Source organism: Rattus rattus, chromosome 4, assembly GCF_011064425.1.
Source record: "Rattus rattus isolate New Zealand chromosome 4, Rrattus_CSIRO_v1, whole genome shotgun sequence".
In the NCBI taxonomy this organism is placed as follows: domain Eukaryota; kingdom Metazoa; phylum Chordata; class Mammalia; order Rodentia; family Muridae; genus Rattus; species Rattus rattus.
In genome coordinates this window covers 43,775,093-43,796,953 of record NC_046157.1, presented here as the reverse complement: position 1 = coordinate 43,796,953, position 21,861 = coordinate 43,775,093, and the positions used below count along the sequence as shown (strand labels likewise).

Sequence of the window (21,861 nt, the reverse complement as noted above, 5' to 3'; positions counted from 1 at the left end):
AGACTTCATCAAAGAAACTCCATCCTACAACAGATGAGAACAAATACAGCCACTCACATGCAGACATTATGAAAAGAGAGAGGAATCTCTCTCAGGACACACACTCAGCCCTAAATGGGTTGACTCTATCAATGCCTTCCCTGCCCTCAGGGCTCAGAGAACCCTAAGAGGAAGCAGAAAGAGTATGGGAGACAGAAGGACTAGAAGACTCCAAGAAACAAGGCCGTCTAATTAACATGAGCAAAACTCATATAAAGTCACAGAGACTGGGGAGCAACCCGAAGGCTTGCATAAGTCTTCACCAGGCCCTTTACATATACATTAAAGCTTTCAGATTAAATGAGTGAGCCTCTGATACTTGTGTATTCTCTTGGGCACTTTTACTTCTGTTTGTTTTGTCTAACTCCAATATATTCGCTTTTGTTTTATCTTATTATATTTGGTTTTATTAAAAAAAATAGAAAGATAGGATTTGTTAACCTTCAAAAGAAAACCAGTATAAAAACATTCCTTTGAAGCTTTGTCTCTGCACCTCCAAATGCAAGAAAACAAAAGAAAAAGAAACCTCAGTATATGAATTAGTCAGGCTGATAAGAAAATGAAGTTCAGGAATTCTCATATATGCAGAGGGCTAGAGATGACCTCTATTATATTTTCTTAATCACTAGATATTTTAATTTAAAAAAAAGTATAGCAAAATATTCCCAAACTTGTATATGTTACTAATTGAAGTCATCTGTGAGGATAAAATCATTACAAGGACAAGCAGATTTCATTTCCAGTGAAAGGCTGAACTTTCTCCCTAAGCCAACTTTTATCACATACTGTCGAAGATACCTGAGTCATTCTTGAATTATAATGGATGCCTGCTTGGGAAGAATAATGGAATGGAGAATTTTTAATTTTTTTTAACTTGCAAATCTCTTCTCCCTCAGAACATTCATGGTAGTTTAAAATATTTATCCTGAATGTTAATAAATTAGAAATATGGTCTGGAAAGATGGTCCATTGTTTGAATCACTTGTGGCTTTTCTAGAGGACCTGAGTTTGGTTCCCAAAATCCATGTTGGGAAAAAATCCATAATGAACACTTGTAACTCCCCCTCCAGGGACACTGACACTATTCTTCCAGCCTCCATATTCACCGGCATGCACATGGCATAGCGTTAACATCAGGACCACACATAAGTATACAAAGTATGAATATAATAAATTAATAAAAATTACATTGGACTAAGAAATCAAGTATCAGAAACATTTCAACACAAAGGAGCATGGACTCACTCTGAGACCTGTAACAGAGGTCACAGCATATGCATCATCTTGGCCCAGGATTCCTGGCGGCAGCGAAAGAAGAGCATTATCCCCCTGCACACATAACCACAGATGCCACAGGGAAGAGATAAACAGGATTCAGAAATATGGCTGTAGGCAGTTTTTCAAGAAATGCAGAAAATTTATTGGTTTTTTTTTCCCGTAGGCATTTTCTGTCTATAGCCTTGAAGAGAGCCAAGGCAAAATGTCAGCAGTCAAGTGAGATTTTTGTTTTCCATATTGAGAATGAAGGGAGAAAATAAAATTACTTAAGAAGTTTCATACATAAGGACTTCAAAAGACAAAAAAAAATACCAAGGAAGCTAGCAGAAAGAAAGAATAATATTCCGTGTTGTTTTTCAATAGACTGTTCATTACCAGGAACTTGGGATAACCTTAGATTCCCTTAGATTTATGTAATTACTATACCATGATTTAGCCTAAGTAATGACTTGGCAGGAATGACCCCTCACTAAGGCCTCAAAAAGGTGTGAGAGAGACAACCTGGAAAACTCCCAGAAACAAAGTCACCAATATTCTTCTTCATCCCCACCCCCCACCCAAGAGTGACATAAGAAAGGTTAATGCTCAACTAAGACACGCTTGCCTACAGACACATTTGTCCACACCAAAATGGCCAAAATAGTGGTTGGTAACCCTTAGTCCCAAGCTGAAAAAAATGAGAATATGTTCATTCCACTTTGGCGTCAGATCCCCAGGCTCAAGGAACCCAAACGCTATGACTGGAAAACAGACACTGAACAGTTTTCTCAAGTCCTTCCCTTCAAGACACAGGACGAAATAGCTCCCCTCCTCAGAGGATGCTAACAGTGCTGCAGTGTGTCCCCGGGTGACCTCCAAAGTTCAGTGTTCCTACCTCCACATCATAGGTCCTGGGAGTAACTGCATGCACCACTGAGCCCAGTGCAGAGGAACCCAGTGCACTCTTCATGGAGAGCTTCGAATGTGATTCTTTTACTTCAATAAATAATGCCAATTCCTGAAAATAAGGCGAAAAGAAATTGAACTTCTTTTATTACAAAACTCAAGGTGCCTAACAAATATTTGTACCAATGTGAAAAATGAAACCTCCCACATCTAGTCTGAAAGAGGATGCAGGCCATTGTCGTTAGGATTCCGCTTTGAATCTGCTCCCACAATTAGACACACAGTAGATTGAGAGCCTAGAGCAGCACACCACAGGATACCATGAGGACAGATCATAATGGCCTGGAAATGTTTTAAAGCAGATGTTCCAAGTCACGGAGAAGAACCTGAGGAGTATGCTCCCGACAGACAAAATTCTGATGAGCTGTGCCACTCTGGAGCAAGCTTCTGGGATTAGCTGTGGGCAACCCCACAAATCAGAAATAGCTCCTCATATTGTGTAGAACTATAATCAATTGCTTTTAGTCTACCAAAGAAAATTAATTTAGCTTTGATGAAGTTAACAAAACTCAATTTTTTTTCTGGCAACAATAGAATAGCTGCTATTTGTGTCCTTAAATCAGTTCTTAAAAAATATTAAATTCATAATGTTGTCTTTATAAAAGCTAACTTTCTATTTCCCAGGATGGCCAATGCTGATTTTTTTCTACTATTACTGTTCTATCAAAAAGGATCATAATTTAAATATAAATAAATAATAAAATGCTAGTTTCTATTACAAAACATCAAAGATGATTGGGTTCAGGGTGTTTTCTTGTTTAGTTCAGTTGTAAAGGGATATTTAACACAGCTGCACACACATACACACACACACACACACACACACACACACACACACACACACACACACAGTCTCTTTCCCTTTGCAGTGTTAAACACTAAAACTAATCCCCATACATATTACACACCATACAAGCACACCAATTATACAAGAACACAAGCACTCTACTACAGAACCACATCTACAGCCCTTAAATCAACCTTTCTTCCCTCCCTCCGTGTGTGTGTGTGTGTGTGTGTGTGTGTGTGTGTTTGTCTGTTATTCTGTCTCTCCCTATAGCTCTCTATCTCTCAAATTAGAGAAAGATCAAGATTCACAACAAGCAGTTATAATTTCTCTATCCTGGAACTCACTGTGGAGACTAGGCTAGCCTTAAATTCATGGAGGTCTACCTGCCTCCCCTTCCCAAGTGTTAGTGAAGGCATGTGACACTACTGCAAGGCTAATATGAAATTTGTAATTGAGTTTTATACATGAGTTTTGAGAAGAAGCCTGATAAAACTGACAAAATAAAAATGCATATGTATGAAGCCATTTTTTATTTTCCCAGGAGGTTGGGGATGTTACAAGTAGACTGGCTCCCTCTAACCTGCTAAAAATTGACATCGGTGACAGAAATATCTAAACTTTGGCTTGTAGACAGCTTTTACCCACAGAGAGAATGTGAATGGAGCACTAAATGTTTGTAGGTGGCAGTATCAGGTCACGACGTCAAGTGATTGGACATGGTAGAAGAGACTTATGAACCTCTTTTGAATAGCTTCCATGTTTTCATCCCAAAACTTTCCTCAGAATTCATTGTCAGATGAATGAGCTGGCTATTGGTAGAGAGTAGATGAACCACTGTTAGAAGCCTAGGCTCTAAGTTACTAAGACTATTGGGTCTAAAAGCTAGGAGGCACTGGCCCTCAGCGCCAAGGCCCAGCATTAGCATTGAGAGGGGTTCTGAGAGAGAGGGTGTGTAGGAACATTTCTACACAGTTCATATAAACAAAACATGGTAAATTCAAATGACATCAAGCAAAGCGGCAGCCTCTCACCAGCTTTCATGTACTTGACTCTAAGATTTGGATAGTAATTTTATTCATTGGTGGTTTTGATTCGCACAGCTCAGCCACATCCTAATTTTAATTAGTCAAAGTACTAAACTACCCAAAGTGTTGTCTACTCATTTGGTTTCAGTTTGTCATTGTACACATGTTACATTTTTCTTTTTCTTTTTTCATTAATTAATTTACTTATTTACTTTACATCCTGATTGCAGAGTCCTTCCACCTGCCCACCCAGTGAAATCTATACCCTTTCATGCTATCTCTCATTAGAAAACCACCAGGCATCTAAAAAACAGGGGCGGGGGGGTAAAATATGATACAATAAGAACAAACTTGAATGTGACAACAAACAGAAGAGAATAAGAACAAGAGAGAGAAACAAAAAAAAAGCCAAAGAAAAAAACAAGACACACACACACACACACACACACACACACACACAGGATGGGGGGGGGAGATGGATAGGGGAAGAGAAATCACACAAAAAGACACAAAATCAGAAACCATGATACACAATCAAAAAACTGTAGAGGAAACAATGTCCAGACAGAATTTATGAGATAAAATACTAAAAGTACCATTGAGTTCATTTTCTGTTGACCACCTGCTGGGCACGGGACCTGCCTTTAAGTGTGGTTCAGGTACTCAATGAGCCATTCAATTTTTTTTTTTAACAAAAGTCTTTTCTAAAAAGATAAAAATAGATCTCTCATTCCAGTCCTGTCCATCCAGTCATGAGAAAACATCTGCGGACACTGTGCTTAACACTGAACACAAAGAAAACCATGCCACCAAAGGATGATATAATAAACAAAGAAAAATTATTAATGTTGAGGCAGAAATGTACCGGTATATTTCCTATTCTATTCCCTTCTCCATGCACAATATGCATATGATTAGAATATTTTCTCTGAACTCATTACAGTAAATAACATTCTCGCTATTCTCAATCTTAAGTAGCAGAAACACAACTGATTCAATGAAAAAGTGGGACTTGGATCCCACATGTAACTGGTATATAACGGGGGCATTGTGAGTCCCAACACAACCCAGGGTGACTCCCCTGATGCAGTTCTGATAAGCAGAGTCTTTCTATATTTCCACAAGAATTAATATCTCCATCAAAGTTACAAGTTTGAGTAAAGACACACATTTTCGTACCCATGAGCTTAATAGTAACAAAAGCAATGGAACGCAGAGAGCTGCCATTTTGTTTTTCCTTGTATTTACAAACAAGTCCTGAAGGTTTTGCGGCTCTTTGCATATCCAGGTGACTTCTAATGAAGTTTCTTTGAAATAATATGTTTTTGTTCCTAAACATCCACTCAAACACTTGGTGAGCTGCAAAACCCTTGCAAAATCATTACAGATTGAGCAGAGGACTCACCACCCCCTTATGTCTCATCAAATTATTCTTTTCTCTCAATTTCTTTAAGACCCTGATACATATCTATATTTACCTAACTTTAGTAGATTTCAGTCGAGGCTGACTTATCTACTTCTGCCACTAAAGGGAAACATTTATGAGGATGAGAAACTGTGTTTTAGTTTCTATCTCAGAAACACCTATCTGTATCACAAAGCTTAAAACAAAATTATTTATTTTTGGAGACTGCTTCAAATGTAGCCCAGGTTAGCTTAAACTTTCTATGTTACCATGAATGACTTTCAGAGCTCGTATAACTTATATCCTCCTCCTTCCACCTTGCAAATACATGTATTACTAGCATGCTTGATTATACCAGTTTTTATTCTTTATTGAAATACTTTTAATTTGTTGGGAAATTCATACACATATTTTGATCATATTCATGCCTTCCCAGTTTTCTCCCTAACTCTTACCAGATCTACTCTACACTTCCTGACCTATGCATCCCCAATTTGGTGTGCTTTTATTTTTAATTATTCACTGTGGTAGTTTGTATGAAAATACCTCCCCATAGATGCACAGGGAGTGGCATTACTGAAGCTGTGGCCTTGTTGGCCTGTGAATCAAAATGTAGACCTCTCAGCTCCTTCTCCAACACCATGTGTGCCTGCCCTCTGCCGTGTCTCCTGTCATAATAATGGAGTAAACCTCTGAACCTGTAAGCTAGCCCCAATTAAATGTTTACCTTTATAAGAGTTGCCATGGTTATGGTGTCTCTTCACAGCTAGTCCAATGTGTGCAGTTCATAGATTTTTAAGGTATCCTCTAGAACATGGTCAACTCACAAGGAGCCATATTCTTAAAGGAAATCTTTCCTCGTGTAGGAAAGGGAACTTTTGAGTCCCTCCTCTTTATGGTAGATTGTTAATGGCCTTGATCTTGTAGAAGTCTTGTGAAGCTACCCTGAGTTTATCAATTCATCAGCCCTGTGTCCAGAACACACTGCCATCCCCCAGCCTCAACCTCTGGTTTTACAATCTTTCTACCCCCTTTTCCTAGATGCTCTCTGAAAAGTGGGAGAAGGAGGCATCATCCACAGTTTAATGCTGTGCTGAGAATGGAAGTCAGGGCTTCAGGCATGCAAGGAAAGCACTCTACCAACTGAACCAATTCCTAGAGCCAGTTCATTCTTAATGATAAACATTTTTATTATCATGAATCAATACTGAGCCAATGAGAATGTAATCCAGAAACTTTCTACTTTTTTATTTTTTAAATTTTGTATTTAATAATAAAAGTATTAGGGGTTGAGAGCGCTTGCCTAGCACTCTAGGGCTAGGCCCTGGGTTCGGTCCCCAGCTCTGGAAAAAAAAAAAAGTATTAGTGGTGAATGGGAGTATAGTTGCATAAGTACTATGGTGTGTGGGTATGCATAGGTGTGTGTGTGTGTGTGTGTGTGTGTGTGTGTGTGTGTGTGTTTGTGCACGTGCACATAGGTTAGAGAACAGTTTGAAGAGTTGGCTTTCTCCTGCTACCACTGGTTCCAGAGACTTAAGTCAGATCAAGCTTGTACAACAAGTCCTTTTATCCACTGAACCATCTTGCCAGCCTTCTGAACCTTTTGCTAAATGCGCATGCATGTATTTTAAATTGCCATTAAATTTTTGTTGTACTTAAATCTTAAGACCTACAAGCCATGTAAAATCTGTGATTTCTATTAGTTATATATTTAATTATAAAGCTTTTACTTCAAACAGTGGTTAAAAAAAAACTAAAGAAAGCCTCAGATTGCATAAATCTGATGATTATTAATATGTTACTGCGATTGGAGTCAAGACTGTGTCTTTCTGTGTTCTTTCTTATTTCTTATTCTAGGAATTGGAAAATAAACCCACACTGATTATGCAGCCACAGGGAAATTTTCCTTAAGATAATGAAATAATATAGATCAGAATACACAGGAACAGAGCAACAATCCACGTGGATGAAAATACTAAAGGGCTCCTGGGAGCTCCTTTTATGGTATTCAAGAAAAAGAAAATTTTGGTTTCTAGGGGTCACAGTAATGGTCTTTCTATGTTTCAACTGATAAATTAGGTCATATGTAATTTTTCAACATATGGCCCTTATAACTTATGTCTAGGCATAAGATAGCATAAGTTTTACTTCAATACAGAATTTTTCCTTACTATATATGTAACCAGTTTAGGCTGCTCATACTACCCCACCCTGGACCAGGATGAATTCCGAATGTTTAAAAGGAGCTGTCCAAATGTAGATATATCTTGTCTCTACATGCCTCGAGTATGCTTACCAGTATCCAAATACCCACAAATAATGTAAACACACACACATATCAACTAACATTTGAAATAGAAAATTCATTGACTCCAAGTCAGTAATCATGAGACACTGTGTCATTTATAAATGAACACTATGCTTCACTGGATATTTTAGAAGGAGTAAAAGATGAATATATATGAAGTCATAGATATTTCAATTATAAAAATATAGTCTCAAAGACCTCACTTTACCACAGGGAGCAGTCTAAAAGAGAGGTGATTACAAATTAAATTGCAGAAATGTAAAGTGTTGACAATAGTTCCAGTCGTTCAAAGGCTGTGATCATTAATTTTCATTTTGAAAATTCTCTGCATGTGGCAAGGCATCTGTGCAGCTCATTAATGAACACAGGAATCTCTTCCAAAAGGGGGGGGGGAAGCATTTCATTACTTTATACACCTATCCCTGCCTTTTCCTCCCCGTCAAACCGTGCCAAACTCGCATTTCCCAATTATCCCTCTGTCGTTTGGCATTTCATCTGACAGGTAAATTGGGGCGTCAAGGAGAGTGAGTCTTGAGATTGGTGCTGTTCCAGGGAAGCCACAGTCTGATGTACTGAATTGCTTTGTTTCTGGAGAAGTGGCAGCGCAGTAAGAAAGGCTCTGCTGTGAAGTTGCTTTCTGAAGAGTCTAATCCCTGCTAAAACTTCCTCTGCAACACAGATGATCTGTGAGGCTTTCTTCCAACCAGCGGAGAATTCAGTAATCAGCTCACCTGAGGGGAAGAGAACATCTCTTGTCTTTCTGGCTTTGAATTTTAATCTAAGAGATAATATTTTTGTGATGGAAGGTAGCTCAAGTATTGGATGATTATAAAGGAAAGATGCTAATCCCACTCCAAGGTTATACTGCTTCCTCTAAATATTCACTTCACGGAAAGCTTAGGCACAAATAACTGGGGGAAGTTAACTCACATTATTTTCCTTTAATTTTTCTCTAATTGCTTCTAGATAAGAACAAAAAATATATAAAGCTAAGATGTGGTTAATACTTAACACTTCTCAGGAAAGCAAACCAGCTTTCTGTTCTTTGACTTAGAATCGTTTATCTTTGCACAGAGAATGTATTTTTTTTCCTTAATCACTTTTTATGACTATACATCTGCTAATCCCTAACACTTTTTAGAACATTATGCTGTAGAGGAATTTTAATCCAGCAACATGGTTGCTCTGGCAAGGGATCACATCCAAAGATAGAATCTGTCTGGGATCCACACACCTTTAATCCCTCTCACTGGAATACAGACACACCTTTAGTTCACACCTTTAATCCCAAACAACACTGTCTAATTAAGGGGCAGAGAGAGTGACAAATCAGAGAAAGGTTTGAGAGAATGAATCAGAGATGAGATAAGCCCAACTCTTGCTAGGACAGAAAGGGAAGAGAGGCTACTCAGTGAGGGACAGTCAATTGAATCAGTTCAGTGCAGAGGAAGACCTTTTCTCCTCCTCACACCCTTCTATAATTTCCTTGGTCCCCCCTCCACCAAGCCCCATCCACATTATTATGTTGCATAGATTCCCTAATCCCGAGAAAAGGGAAGTGATACAGACACTCCATTTAGGACTTAGCATTCCAAAGTTTTTTTTTTTGTTGTTGTTGTTTTTTTTAATTTTCTACTCGTTGACCTGATATGGGCTTCTGTGTTAATTGCCGTCTACTGAGCAAAGAAGCTTCTCAGATGAGGATTTATTGATGTGCTGATCTATGGGTATACAATATTTCATTAGGAATTACTTTATCAGTATACTTATAGCAGAATAATAGTAGTAGTTTTCCCTTAGGGCACATGATCTATTTATTCTCAGGTTCTTGGCCTCATTAACAATGTCAATGTGGGTTCCACCTTGTGAAGCAGATTAAATACAAGCAAAATGTAGTTGTTTGTTCCCATAACCTTTGTGGCACTATTGTACTTGTGGACACATCTTGCACGGAGGTTCTTATTGAAACACACAGAGACCGTAGGTGGTTGAAACTTATTCTAATTGATTTCAAGTGATTATGTCACTGAGCTATAACATATTTTTTGATACTGCTTACATTGTATATATAGCCCTAAACTTTTAGTTCCAGGTGAGAAATATTTTAGGATTCTATGTCCTATTTTCAGCCTCTTTTACCATTTTGTCCATACTCCTAGCTCTGGACACCTCTGTCTCTTTCTCTTTATGTCTCTTCCTCACTTTCTAATTTCTAACCTATTGCTACTCTACTGTTAATATAAAGCTAGAAATCAATTAAAGTATCTGAAATCTTTGTGTAGGAAATGCATGCTCTTCCTGGAAGTACACTATGCACTATTAATATGTGAACATTAGTCAGGTGTCTATTATGAGATCTCATTCCTTTCCTGTTTTCTTACTATTGTTCGATTCCGTTTTACCTAACTGAGGCTGCCATCTAGCTGATTTCAAATAAATGTTATCAGATGTGAAAATGATCTGAGAAAATCGCATAGGGATTTGGAGAGACTCAGGACAAAGTCAAGGGATGCTTAAAAGGTAGAAATGACAATATGTATGAGCGTGGGAATACTGATGTGTAGTAGGAAGACAGTGGAAAGGTCTACATGAGGTGGCCTCCAGCATCATGTACACAGACATCTCTGAGGCACATTTGCTAGAAAGGCATAGCTCTACCTTCCATGCAGTGAAGAAGCTAGAACTTTTAAGTAATATTTTGAAGAACAAGTATCTCATTAGGTAGGATAGATTGGGAAGAGATATTATGCCAAGGCAGAATGACAGAAATAAGTAACTCACTTTCTATGTATTTCTGTAGGCAGATATTATACCGTGTCAGTGGTGATGAAGACACAATGTAAAATGTGCTAAAAGTTTGACTTGTTGAAAGATTCAAGATGAGATCATGTTTACAAGTCCAGATGTGCAAGAAAGAAAATAACAATGTAATCTACAAAATTACAATGCTGTATTTTTCTTCCAGGAGAGTTTATTATACTACCTATCATCCATATATAATATTCTAATGTCTACCTAGTCCTGTAGCATTGAAATTTTTGCATATCTATTAATCTCCATTGCACATGGATACATGTGTCTCTCTGTCTTATATAATTTAGAATACTGATTGCTACATATGATTTAAGGAGGGAATTTTCATGAGCCACTTGCTAATAAACCTTACAATGATTCTTTTCTTTTCTTATTGTCAACCTATTTCCTGAAATATACACTGCTTTTTTTCTTAAATCATTTCAGTGAAATAACAGAAAAATGCATTTCACTGGACAGCATTTTTGAGAAATGCTTTATTCAAAATGTGTCGTATATATCTTCTAGTTGCTTTCAGAAGTTCATAGCAGAAATGAGTTAACTTCAAAATCCTCTCCGTGGAAAATGACACAGAATACAAATAACACATTTCACTTTGAAATGTAAATATATATAAAAAAATCTTGATTACAGTGAGGCAGAATCATATGTCTCCATAGAAGAAAACATGTTCGTTAAAAATAGCCAAATTGCTTTTCTCCTTTTCTCTCACATTTTTCTAAGAATGTGGAATCTATTTTTTTGTAAGAATTTAGACTCCATGGAAAGAACTTCACTCTGTTTCTTCCTCTTTAAATAGAAACAACTAGAACAAGTTTCATTTGATGTTATTCTGACCAAATCCAAGCATCATCTAGGTGCTATATTCTGGCTCAGCAACAAATTCATAATATTTTTAAAAATAATTATTTTTCCTTAAGGGAGTGTATTTCTTGCCAAGGTCATTAAATTAAACATATCATTTTAATATGCTTGCTTTTGTCTGAGAATGTAACCTTTTGGTATTTAAGGAAATACTTTGCCATGAATGAGACACAAATAAATTTCATTATTTCTACAGATCCCACTATGCTTCCTTTTAGGTTCAGGGCTCTCCCAATAGCTACTACTTATGAGAATAAGTTCTAGATACATTTTCTGGAGAAAACTAATTAGACATAATTAGTATTGGAATGCAGATAATATTGTGGACAAGTTTTCCTGATGTTAACAGTTCTTACTCTTTGTAATTTTTGTTCACTGTCTGCTTTCCCTACTCAACTGTCAGTCTACCAACATAGTAATTGCATTTGTTTTGTTCATCTGCCTCTTGGGGATAGGGGTGTTTGTATCACCTTGGCATCTGTTACGTAATAGCTTCCAATCAATACTGTTGAGAGAATTAATGAATTTCTGAACTTTGTTCGGTAAACCATGATGAAATGTAAATGACTATAGTAAATCTTGCCTTCCAGGATCTTTGTCTCCAACGTGTGTAGAGTAATTAGAAATAAGTACTGAATGTGTTGGTTCATCTACATGGAGCAGCTATGTTTGAGATAAATCTTCCCCACATTCCCCAGTTGTGAGTTATTCCCAGCTCAACCTAAACTTTTCTTATCAGAACTGTGGAGTACATATGCCTACTCAATTCAGTCTCTCACTGTATTCATTAAGCTCCGTATTTGTCGTTGTGCATAGTACTACACAATTGGTGCCTTAAAGCAAGAGATGACAAATAGAACCCAAAGCACACTTCCTCCAAGGCTCTGAGAAGGAACTCTTCCCACTTTTTCCAGTCCTTTATCCTGCCAGCTGTACCTCTAGTCACACCCAGCTACAACTCTAGCCACTCCCAGCTGCAACTCTAGCCACTCCCAGCTGCAATTCCAGCCACTCACAGCTGCAACTCTAGTCACTCCCAGCTGCAACTCCAGCCACTCCCAGCTGCAACTCTAGCCACTCCCAGCTGCGACTCTAGCCACTCCCAGCTGCAACTCTAGCCACTCCCTCCTTGTCTTCTCATCTCAAATTCACACTAGAAGAATTATTGTTAGCTCTAAGACCATCCAGATAATCCATGCTGGATATGATTGTTATTAACATGTTCTCTTTGAGAGGAGTGGAAGTATGTCACACTGAACTTGCAACAGACGTCATAGTGATTGAATTTCCTGCCTTCGTGGAAATTTTATCCCAATTTTTAAAAATTTGTAAGTGTGTGTGTGTGTGTGTGTGCGCGCGTGCGCGCATGTACTATACTTTCTTTCATAGCGTTGGTTTAAGGGATTATGGAAGCATATGTCCAACAGCATAATAAAACATAAACAATTGGTAGAATGCTTTCCAAATTTCTCAGTGTCCTGGTGTCCATGAAACATACTGTCAGGAACTGACATTTACGCGTGATTTACTTGAGGAACTATAGGAAGAGATGTAATCAGACAAGCCAGAGACTTGTGCTAGCCAGTTGGAAAAAGCCTCATTAATAAAGTTAAGGGATTTGAAGTTTACCCTGAGATGAAATCAGAGCCCTGTGGTGGACCAGCACTAATCTGATAAAGACAAATCTTGTCCAGCGAGAGGAATAACTACAGCAACGGTCCAGGCATTCCTCCTACTTCTAAGTGGCAAACTTTGTTCTTTCCAGTACTTTATTGTAGCCCTCCTGGAAAACACACAATAGGATAGTTACTTGTCTCTGGCAGACTGTGATAAGTACAGGTAATTCAGCACTCTCACATTACAGATTTGAAACCAAGGGCAAACAAGGTCATCCATGATTCTGCTAGAACAAAAGGAAATCTGGGTCTAGTTGGTCCTCCGGTTACTGAAAGGGGTCATTTAAAATAGGCGTCAACCCAGGGATGCAGGGATGGTTTAATATACAAAAATCCATCAATTAATCCACTATATAAACAAACTCAAAGATAAGAACCACATGGTCATTTCATTAGATGCTGAGAAAGCATTTGACAAAATTCAACACCCCTTCATGATAAAAGTCCTGGAAAGATAAGGAAGTCAAGGCCAATATCTAAACATAGTGAAAACAATATACAGCAAATCAGTAGCTAACATCAAACTAAATGGACAGAAACTTGAAGCAATCCTACTAAAATCAGGGACTAGACAAGGCTGCCCACTCTCTCCCTATTTATTCAATATGGTACTCAAAGTCCTATCCAGAGCAATCAGACAGCAAAAGGAGGTCAAAGAGAAACAAATTGGAAGGGAAGAAATCAAATTATCACTATTTGCAGATGATATGATAGTGTACTTAAGTGACCCCAAAACTTCCACCAGAAATCTACTTACCCTGAAAAACAACGTCAGCAAAGTGTATGGGTATAAAATTAACTCAAATAAATCAGTAGCCTTCCTCTCCTCAAAGGATAAACAGGCTGAGAAAGAAATTAAGGAAATGATACCCTTCACAATAATCCCAAATAATATAAAATATCTTGGTGTGACTTTAACCAAGCAAGTGAAAGATCCGTATGACAAGAACTTCAAGTCTCTGAAGAAACAAATTGAGGAAAATCTCAGAAGATGGAAAGATCTTCCATGCTCATGGATTGGCAGGATTAATATAGTAAAGATGGCCATTTTTCCAAAAGCAATCTACAGATTCAATGCAATCTCCATCAAAATTGCTATTCAATTCTTTATAGAGATAGAGAGAGCAATCTGCAAAATTCATTTGGAATAACAAAAAACCCAGGATAGCGAAACTATACTCAACAATAAAAGAACTTCTAGGGGAATCACCATCCCTGACTTCAAGCAGTATTACAGAGGAATAGTCATAAAAACTGTATGTTATTGGTAGAGACAGGCAGATAGATCAGTGGAAAAGAACCGAAGACCCGGAAATGAACCCACACACAGTCACTTGATCTTTGACAAAGGAGCTAAAACCATCCAATGAAAGAAAGATAGCATTTTCAACAAATGGTGCTGGTTGAACTGGAGGTCACCATATAGAAGAATGCAAATGGATCCATTCTTATCACCATGTACAAAGTTTAAGTCCAAGTGGATCAAGGACCTCCACATCAAACCAGATACACTCAAAGTAATAGAAGAAAAATTGGGGAAGAGTCTCGAATACATGGGCACTGGGGAAAATTTCCTGAACAAAACACCAATGACTCATGCTCTAAGATCAAAAATCGACAAATGGGACCTCATAAAACTGCAAAGCTTTTGTAAAGCAAAAGACACTGTCATTAGGACAAAACGACAACCAACAGATTGGGTAAAGATCTTTACCAATCCTACATCTGATAGAGGGCTAATATCCAAAATGTACAAAGAACTCAAGAAGTTGGACTCCAGAGAGCCAAATGACCTTATTAAAAACTGGGGTACAGAGCTAAACAAAACATTTTCAGCTGAAGACAATCGAATGGCCAAAAAGCACCTAAAGAAATGCTCAACATCCTTAGTCATCAGGGAAATGTAAATCAAAACAACCCTAGATTCCACCTCACACCAGTCAGAATGGCTAAGATTAAAAAACTCAGGTGACAGCAGATGCTGTTGAGGATGTGGAGAAAGAGGAACACTCCTCCATTGTTGGTGGGATTGCAAACTGGTACAACCACTCTGGAAATCAGTTTGTAGGTTCCTCAGAAAATTGGACATTTCACTACCTGAGGACCCAGCTATACCTCTTTTGGGCATACACCCAAAATACAACAAAGACACATGCTCCACTATGTTCATAGCAGCCTTATTTATAATAGCCAGAAGCTGGAAAGAACCCAGATGCCCTTCAACAGAGGAATGGATACAGAAAATGTGGTACATCTACACAATGGAATATTACTCACCTATGAAAAACAATGACTTTATGAAATTCATAGGCAAATGGAATGAACTAGAAAATATCATCCTGAGTGAGGTTACTCAATCACAGAAAAACTCAAGTGGTATGCACTCATTGATAAGTGGATATTAGCCAAAAAGCTCGAATTACCCGAGATGCAATCCACAGACCATAGGAAGCTCAAGAAGGATGACCAAAATGCGGATGCTCCCACTCCTTCTTAAAAGGGGAAAAATATCCATAGGAGGGGATATGGAAGCAAAGTTTAGAGCAGCAACTCAAGGAATGGCCATTCAGAGCCTGACCCACATGTAGCCCATACATATACAGTCACCCAATTAGACAAGATGGATGAAGCAAAGAAGTGCAGGCTGACAGGAACCAGATGTAGATCGCTCCTGAGAGACACAGCCAGAATATGGCAAATACGTAGGCAAATGCCAGCAGCAAACCACTGAACTGAGAACGGACCCCCGTTGAAGGAATCAGAGAAAGAACTGGAAGAGCTTGAAGGGGCTCGAGACCCCATATGAACAACAATGCCAACCAACCAGAGCTTCCAGGGACTAAGCCACTACCTAAAGACTATACATGGACTGACCCTGGGCTCCAACTGCACACGTAGCAGAGAATAGCCTTGTTGGGGCACCAGGGGAAAGGCAAGCCCTTGGCCCTGCCAAGGTTGGACCCCCAGTTCAGGGGAATAAGGGGGGGGGCAATAAGGGTGATATATAGGAGGAGGGGAGGGAATGGGGGCTTATGGACAGGAAACCAGGAAGGGGAATAACGTTTGAAATGTAAGTAAAGAAATATATCTAATTAAAAAAAATACTTCAGTATGAACATAGTGGAACATGTGTCCTTATTACATGTTGGAGCATCTTTGGGTATATGCCCAGGAGTGGTATAGCTGGGTGCTGAGGTAGTACTACGTCTCATTTTCTGAGGAACCTCCAGATTGATTTCCAGAGTGGTTGTAACAGCTTGCAATCCCACCATCAGTGGACGAGTGTTCCTCTTTCTCCATATCTTTGCCAGCATCTGCTGTCCCATGAGTTTTTTGTTTTTGTTTTTGTTTTGTTTTTATCTTAGCCATTCTGACTGGTGTGAGGTGGAATCTCAGGGTTGTTTTGACTTGCATTTCCCTGATGACTAAGGATGTTGAGCATTTCTTTAGGTGCTTCTCAGCCATTTGAGATTCCTCAGTTGAGACTTCTTTGTTTAGCTCTGTACCCCATTTTTAAATAGGATTATTTAATTCTCTGGAGTCTAACTTCTTGAGTTTTTTGTATATATTAGATATTTCTGAAAAAATTAAAAAAATGAATAAAATACTTCAGTAGCTAGGACTTGGAGACAGATAAGTAAGTATTGTACTGACATCTTTGCTTTGTGCAGTGTCTTTGGGTTTGGACAAGTAATAGAATTGTTTAAGTGGGTTTGCCAGTGGGATTGGCATAAGCCTGTAGACCATGAACATACATTAAATAATATTTCAAAGCTCTCTGTGCATTTTCCTGGGAACACAGATATAGTACGGATAATTAAGTTTGTCATATTTCCCTACTCAGGTTAGCCCATTCTCTGTATTATTTTATACACAGTACAATAGTGGCATTCATTAAGCGTTAACTTCAACTATGTGGAGTACATGTATATGTCGTTCTCTATACAGAAATGCTTAATTTTGCTAGTATACATGCTTAGAAAGTAACTATGCAGGGCTATGCATTCTTCAAATTTATTTAATGTTATGTTAAAGAATTAAATGTTAAACTCTAACCCAGTTCATACACATGTAATCATAAATACACAAAAAGAAACATATTGCTGATAAACTAAATTATTATTTAAATCAACATAAATTTCTATGACAAGCTTTCTGATTCTCACAAGCCATGCAACCACGCAATTGTATTCCCCATCTGAGCTTTCAATACAGTCTCAAGAAGTCACAAGAGACCTGACTACTATAAAAATATTTGTTATAGGCTGAAAACTCTTGAACTAGGTTCTATCTTTCATGGGCAGAGGAGCTGCAAGTAAATAATGTCTTCTTTTAAAAAAAAAATGTCACCTTCTTTATCTTCAAAACTGTAATGTTTTCTGAAACATCAAATTTTTTTTTTAGAAAATTCGTTGTTTAATAATTTTCAGTGAGAAGAATATGACATTTTGGAGCACACCATTAATTCCCATATCAGTACTATTTTGAAGATTGCAAACCTTGGGGAAGAACTAACAAAAAGCTAGAGTCCATTATTTACTGGAGAAGGTACAGCTGTTTAACTTGTCTCGGAACAGATTATGTGTCAAAGCTCAACACTGTGAAAACGGCCTGATGAAACAATGGCGACTAAAATCTAACTCCAATATTTAATAAATTTCTGGAACAGAAAACCAAACAAACGTGACTTGTTTTTTACTACAGTTAGAGAGTCTCCTAAATATTGTGACTAAATGACTTCTTACTGGAGCCAACAGTTGGCACTCCCAAGCGGAGGAGGCTGCCTAAGCCTGATGACCCGGGTTTGGTCCTGGTACCCTAGGAACATGAACGTGTTACAGCATCCATCATTGTGCCCCATAGGATGATGGGAGGTAGAGAAAAAAAACTAATGGACACTTGTGGACTGTGTATGCAAAGCTAGCCTGGAAAAAAGGTAGTGAATGATGAGAAACTTTGTCTCAAACAAGGTAGAAATCAAGAGCTACAGATCAATACTGATCTCTGACTTCATATGCACATTGCAGTACACACTGATATATACTCATACAACACACACACAAACACACACACACATATAAATACATACACACACACACACACATAAACACACACACACACTGGAAATAGAATGTGGTGCTTTAGTTATGTAGAAGGGTATTAATGGGACCTTTTGATTAATAGTTTAGACTACCGACGGCTGAATTAAAATTTGTACTTACAGCATAGGAAAGAAAACAGAACTAAAATCTAAAAGCCTGAATTGTAGTCATAAGTTACACGAGGAAACTTATTAACTAATTCACTAACACACATCAATTTTACATATTAAGGTACTCAGTCTGATATTTCTGTGTGTGCATACATCATATTTAAGCAAGATCCCACCTTACCCAGTGTAGAAAATATTAATAGGGAAAATGGAATACAGTAATGAATCGAAATAGTCAGTCTATTTTAGAGACATGTAGCTGCTGCAGTTTTTACTGCAAGAATTTCCTTGTCTATAATGCGCAAGCCCCCCAATTCAAAATGTAGCTTAAATACTTTTGACAGTGTCTTAATTTATTTCTTTCTTTGTGTATTAAAACATTCTGATAAAAGCAACTTACGGAGAAAGGTTTATTCTGGCTCACGGCTCCAACATGTAGGAAGGGAACTCAGGGCTGGAAGCAACAATCTGAAGCTGGTGGCCATAGCACAATCAGGGGGCAGGGGCAGGGAACAAACAAGTGAATGCCAGTCCTCAGCTCCCCTTTCCCATTCATTCATTCCTGGATCCCAGCCCGTGAAATGATTCCAAGCATAATTAATGGGAATGTAATCAAAATAGCCCCCGCATGTATGCTCAAATGCAAGTATCACTGAGGTGATTCTAGGTTCTGTCAAGTTAAAAACTATTGCTAAACATCTCATTCAGCAAGAAAAAAGTAGTGTTTTTACTATATATGATTTGGCCTTTTAACCAAAGAGAGAGAAAAAAGCACTTAATAGTCTTTTCTTCCCCACTTATTATCTATCGCATGAATATGACATATATATATATATATAATATACATATATATCACATACATGCAATCATATGCATATACATATGCATCACATATATATGTAGATAGATAGATAGATAGATAGATAGATAGATATACACACACCTGTGTGTGTCCCCACATATACACATGAATTCTTGTCCGCATACATATATCCTTGCTCTGTGAATATGGAAATGTATATCTTTAATATTTGGATTTATTGAAATATATTAAATATAAATTAAATTACCTTAACTGATTAATTTAAATCACAACACAGGATTTTCCTGTTGTAAAATCAGGTTCCAAATGAGTGTACAACACATATGTAACCTTAAAAGGAAGCATTAAGAATTCAAATACCGGTCGCAGACAGTACAAGGCAGAGAGCTAGCAGACATCGGAGCGACAGGATGAATGCAGGCTTGGACCCCGCTGTCATCATCTCAGAGGCTCAGACTGCCATAGGTTCCTTCAGTGGTGCCCTGTCCACTGTGCCTGTCCACAACCTGGGGACAACTGTCATCAAAGAAGTCCTGCAGAGAGTCAAGGTGGCTCCGGAAGAGGTGTCCAAGGTCATATTTGGACACATTTTGACTGCACGTTGTGGGCAGAATCCTACTCGACAAGCCAGTGTGGGTGCAGGGATCCCCTACTCGGTGCCATCATGGAGCTGCCAGATGATCTGTGGCTCAGGCCTAAAAGCCGTGTGCCTTGCAGCTCAGTCCATAGCCGTGGGTGACTCCACCATTGTGGTTGCTGGAGGCATGGAGAACATGAGCAAGGCTCCTCCCTTCGCTCACCTGAGATCAGGAGGGTGAGGTGCCACTCGCTGACAGCATACTCTGTGATGGTCTTACAGATGCGTTTCACGACTACCACATGGGCATCACAGCTAAAAACGTAGCCAAAAAAAAAAAAAAAAAAAAAAAAATCAGAGAGGCCCAGGACAAGGTTGCAGTTGTGTCCCAGAATAGGGCATGCGCAGAAAGTTGGCCACTTTGACAAGGAGATTGTGCCAGTGCTGGTGTCTTCTAGAAAAGGTCTTACTGAAGTGAAAATTGATGAGTTTCCTTGTTATGGGCGTAACCTTGAAGCCCTGGGCAAGCTGAAACCTTACTTTCTTACTGATGGGACTGGAACGGTCACCATCAGGAATGAACGATGGTGCCTCTGCTGCGGTTCTTACGAAGAAGACAGAAGCTGAGAGTCGGATGCTGAAACCTTTAGCACAAGTAGTCTCCTGGTCACAAGCCGGTGTGGAGCCTTCTGTTCTGGGAGTAGGACCGATTCCAGCCATAAAGCAAGCTGTTGCAAAGGCAGGCTGGTCTCTGGAGGGTGTTGACGTGTTTGAAATCAATGAAGCCTTTGCAGCGGTGTCTGCAGCAATAGCTAAAGAACTTGGATTAAACCCTGAGAAGGTGAACATTGATGGAGGAGCCATTGCCTTGGGCCATCCTCTGGGAGCATCTGGCTTTAGGATTCTAGTGACCTTGTTACACACCCTGGAGAGAGTGGGTGGGACATGTGGTGTTGCAGCCCTGTGCACTGGGGGTTGGATGGGGACCGCAATGTGTGTTCAGAGAGGATGAGCCACTCTTGGATGAGCCACCACCCTTGGACAGTTCTCATTAAAACACTAAACAGAACGTGAGACCAGAGGACCAGAGTGAGGACAGGAACCCAGGTGGACAGCTTGCTGTACTTTAATGTGAGACACCCAAGGCTAAGACGTTGCGACATTGCACTTGACACTGTTATAAAACGGAAATCCAGTCAGTCATCAAGGGCTCCAGAGTGAACGACACTTTCGTAATTTCCATGTTTATTGTCTTTGCTTTCTGGGTATAGTTTTCTCTGATCATTGATTTGTCTGTTTGTTTGTTTTTGAGTCAGGGTCTCACCATGTAGCCTGAAAATCGTTTTGTAGATGAGGTTGGCTTTGAACTCCCAGAGATCCACCTTTCTGTGCCTCCTGAGTACTTGAATTAAAGGCATGCGCCATGATGCAGGGCCCCCAAAATGATCCATCCAAGGAATGGGGATGTGGCTTCAGCTTTGAACGTCAGGCTCTTCGCTTTAACTTTGGTTGGCTCAAACACCCCTGCTAGCTTGTTGTCTTGTGGTTTCCCACTGATCAAATCAAGAACAACCCTGTTATGGAAATTGGATTCAGTGACCTCTTCTAAGCTAAGGTGGTGGGGTATCAATCACCTTTCGTGCATTTATTTCTCTGCTTGACTAGACAGGATGGTACTTGCTTCAAACATCTACCTTGACTTCCCCAAAATGATAAACTGGAGCTGGAACTGAAAGCCAAATAAACTCTTTTTTCCCTTAAAGAAAAAAAAATTCAAATACTTCAGTTATAGCTTTAAAAGAAAGTTTTGTGTGGTAGATAATGACCTCAGTTCTGCAAACATATAAATCATATCTCACCTGGGTTGTTTAGATACCTATTAAAATAAATGTCAAATATACTGTGCTTTAAAAATAATGACCGTCATCATATTAAGATATTGACCACCAAGTGTCCCCTGTGTCTCCGTTTCAGCTTCTGACATGGCAGCGGAACAAGGACAGATCCTGGTCATAGCCACGGCGGCCGTCGGGGGATTCACTCTCCTAGTTATCCTCACTTTGTTCTTCCTCATCACTGGGAGGTAAAGGAGTCATCCCGGGTTA

General features: G+C 38.9%; 1 protein-coding gene and 1 pseudogene across 1 annotated transcript in view; both read left to right on the top strand.

The window, feature by feature from the left end:
- Epha6 (EPH receptor A6) overlaps window positions 1-21,861 on the top strand; it is an 893,674-nt gene that overhangs the window by 578,788 nt on the left and 293,025 nt on the right. Inside the window, exon 8 of the mRNA XM_032900334.1 lies at window positions 21,731-21,839. Within this exon, the coding sequence (XP_032756225.1) occupies window positions 21,731-21,839 (109 nt within the window). The remainder of the gene's footprint in view (window positions 1-21,730; window positions 21,840-21,861) is intronic.
- On the top strand, window positions 19,454-21,344 carry LOC116898925 (annotated as a pseudogene).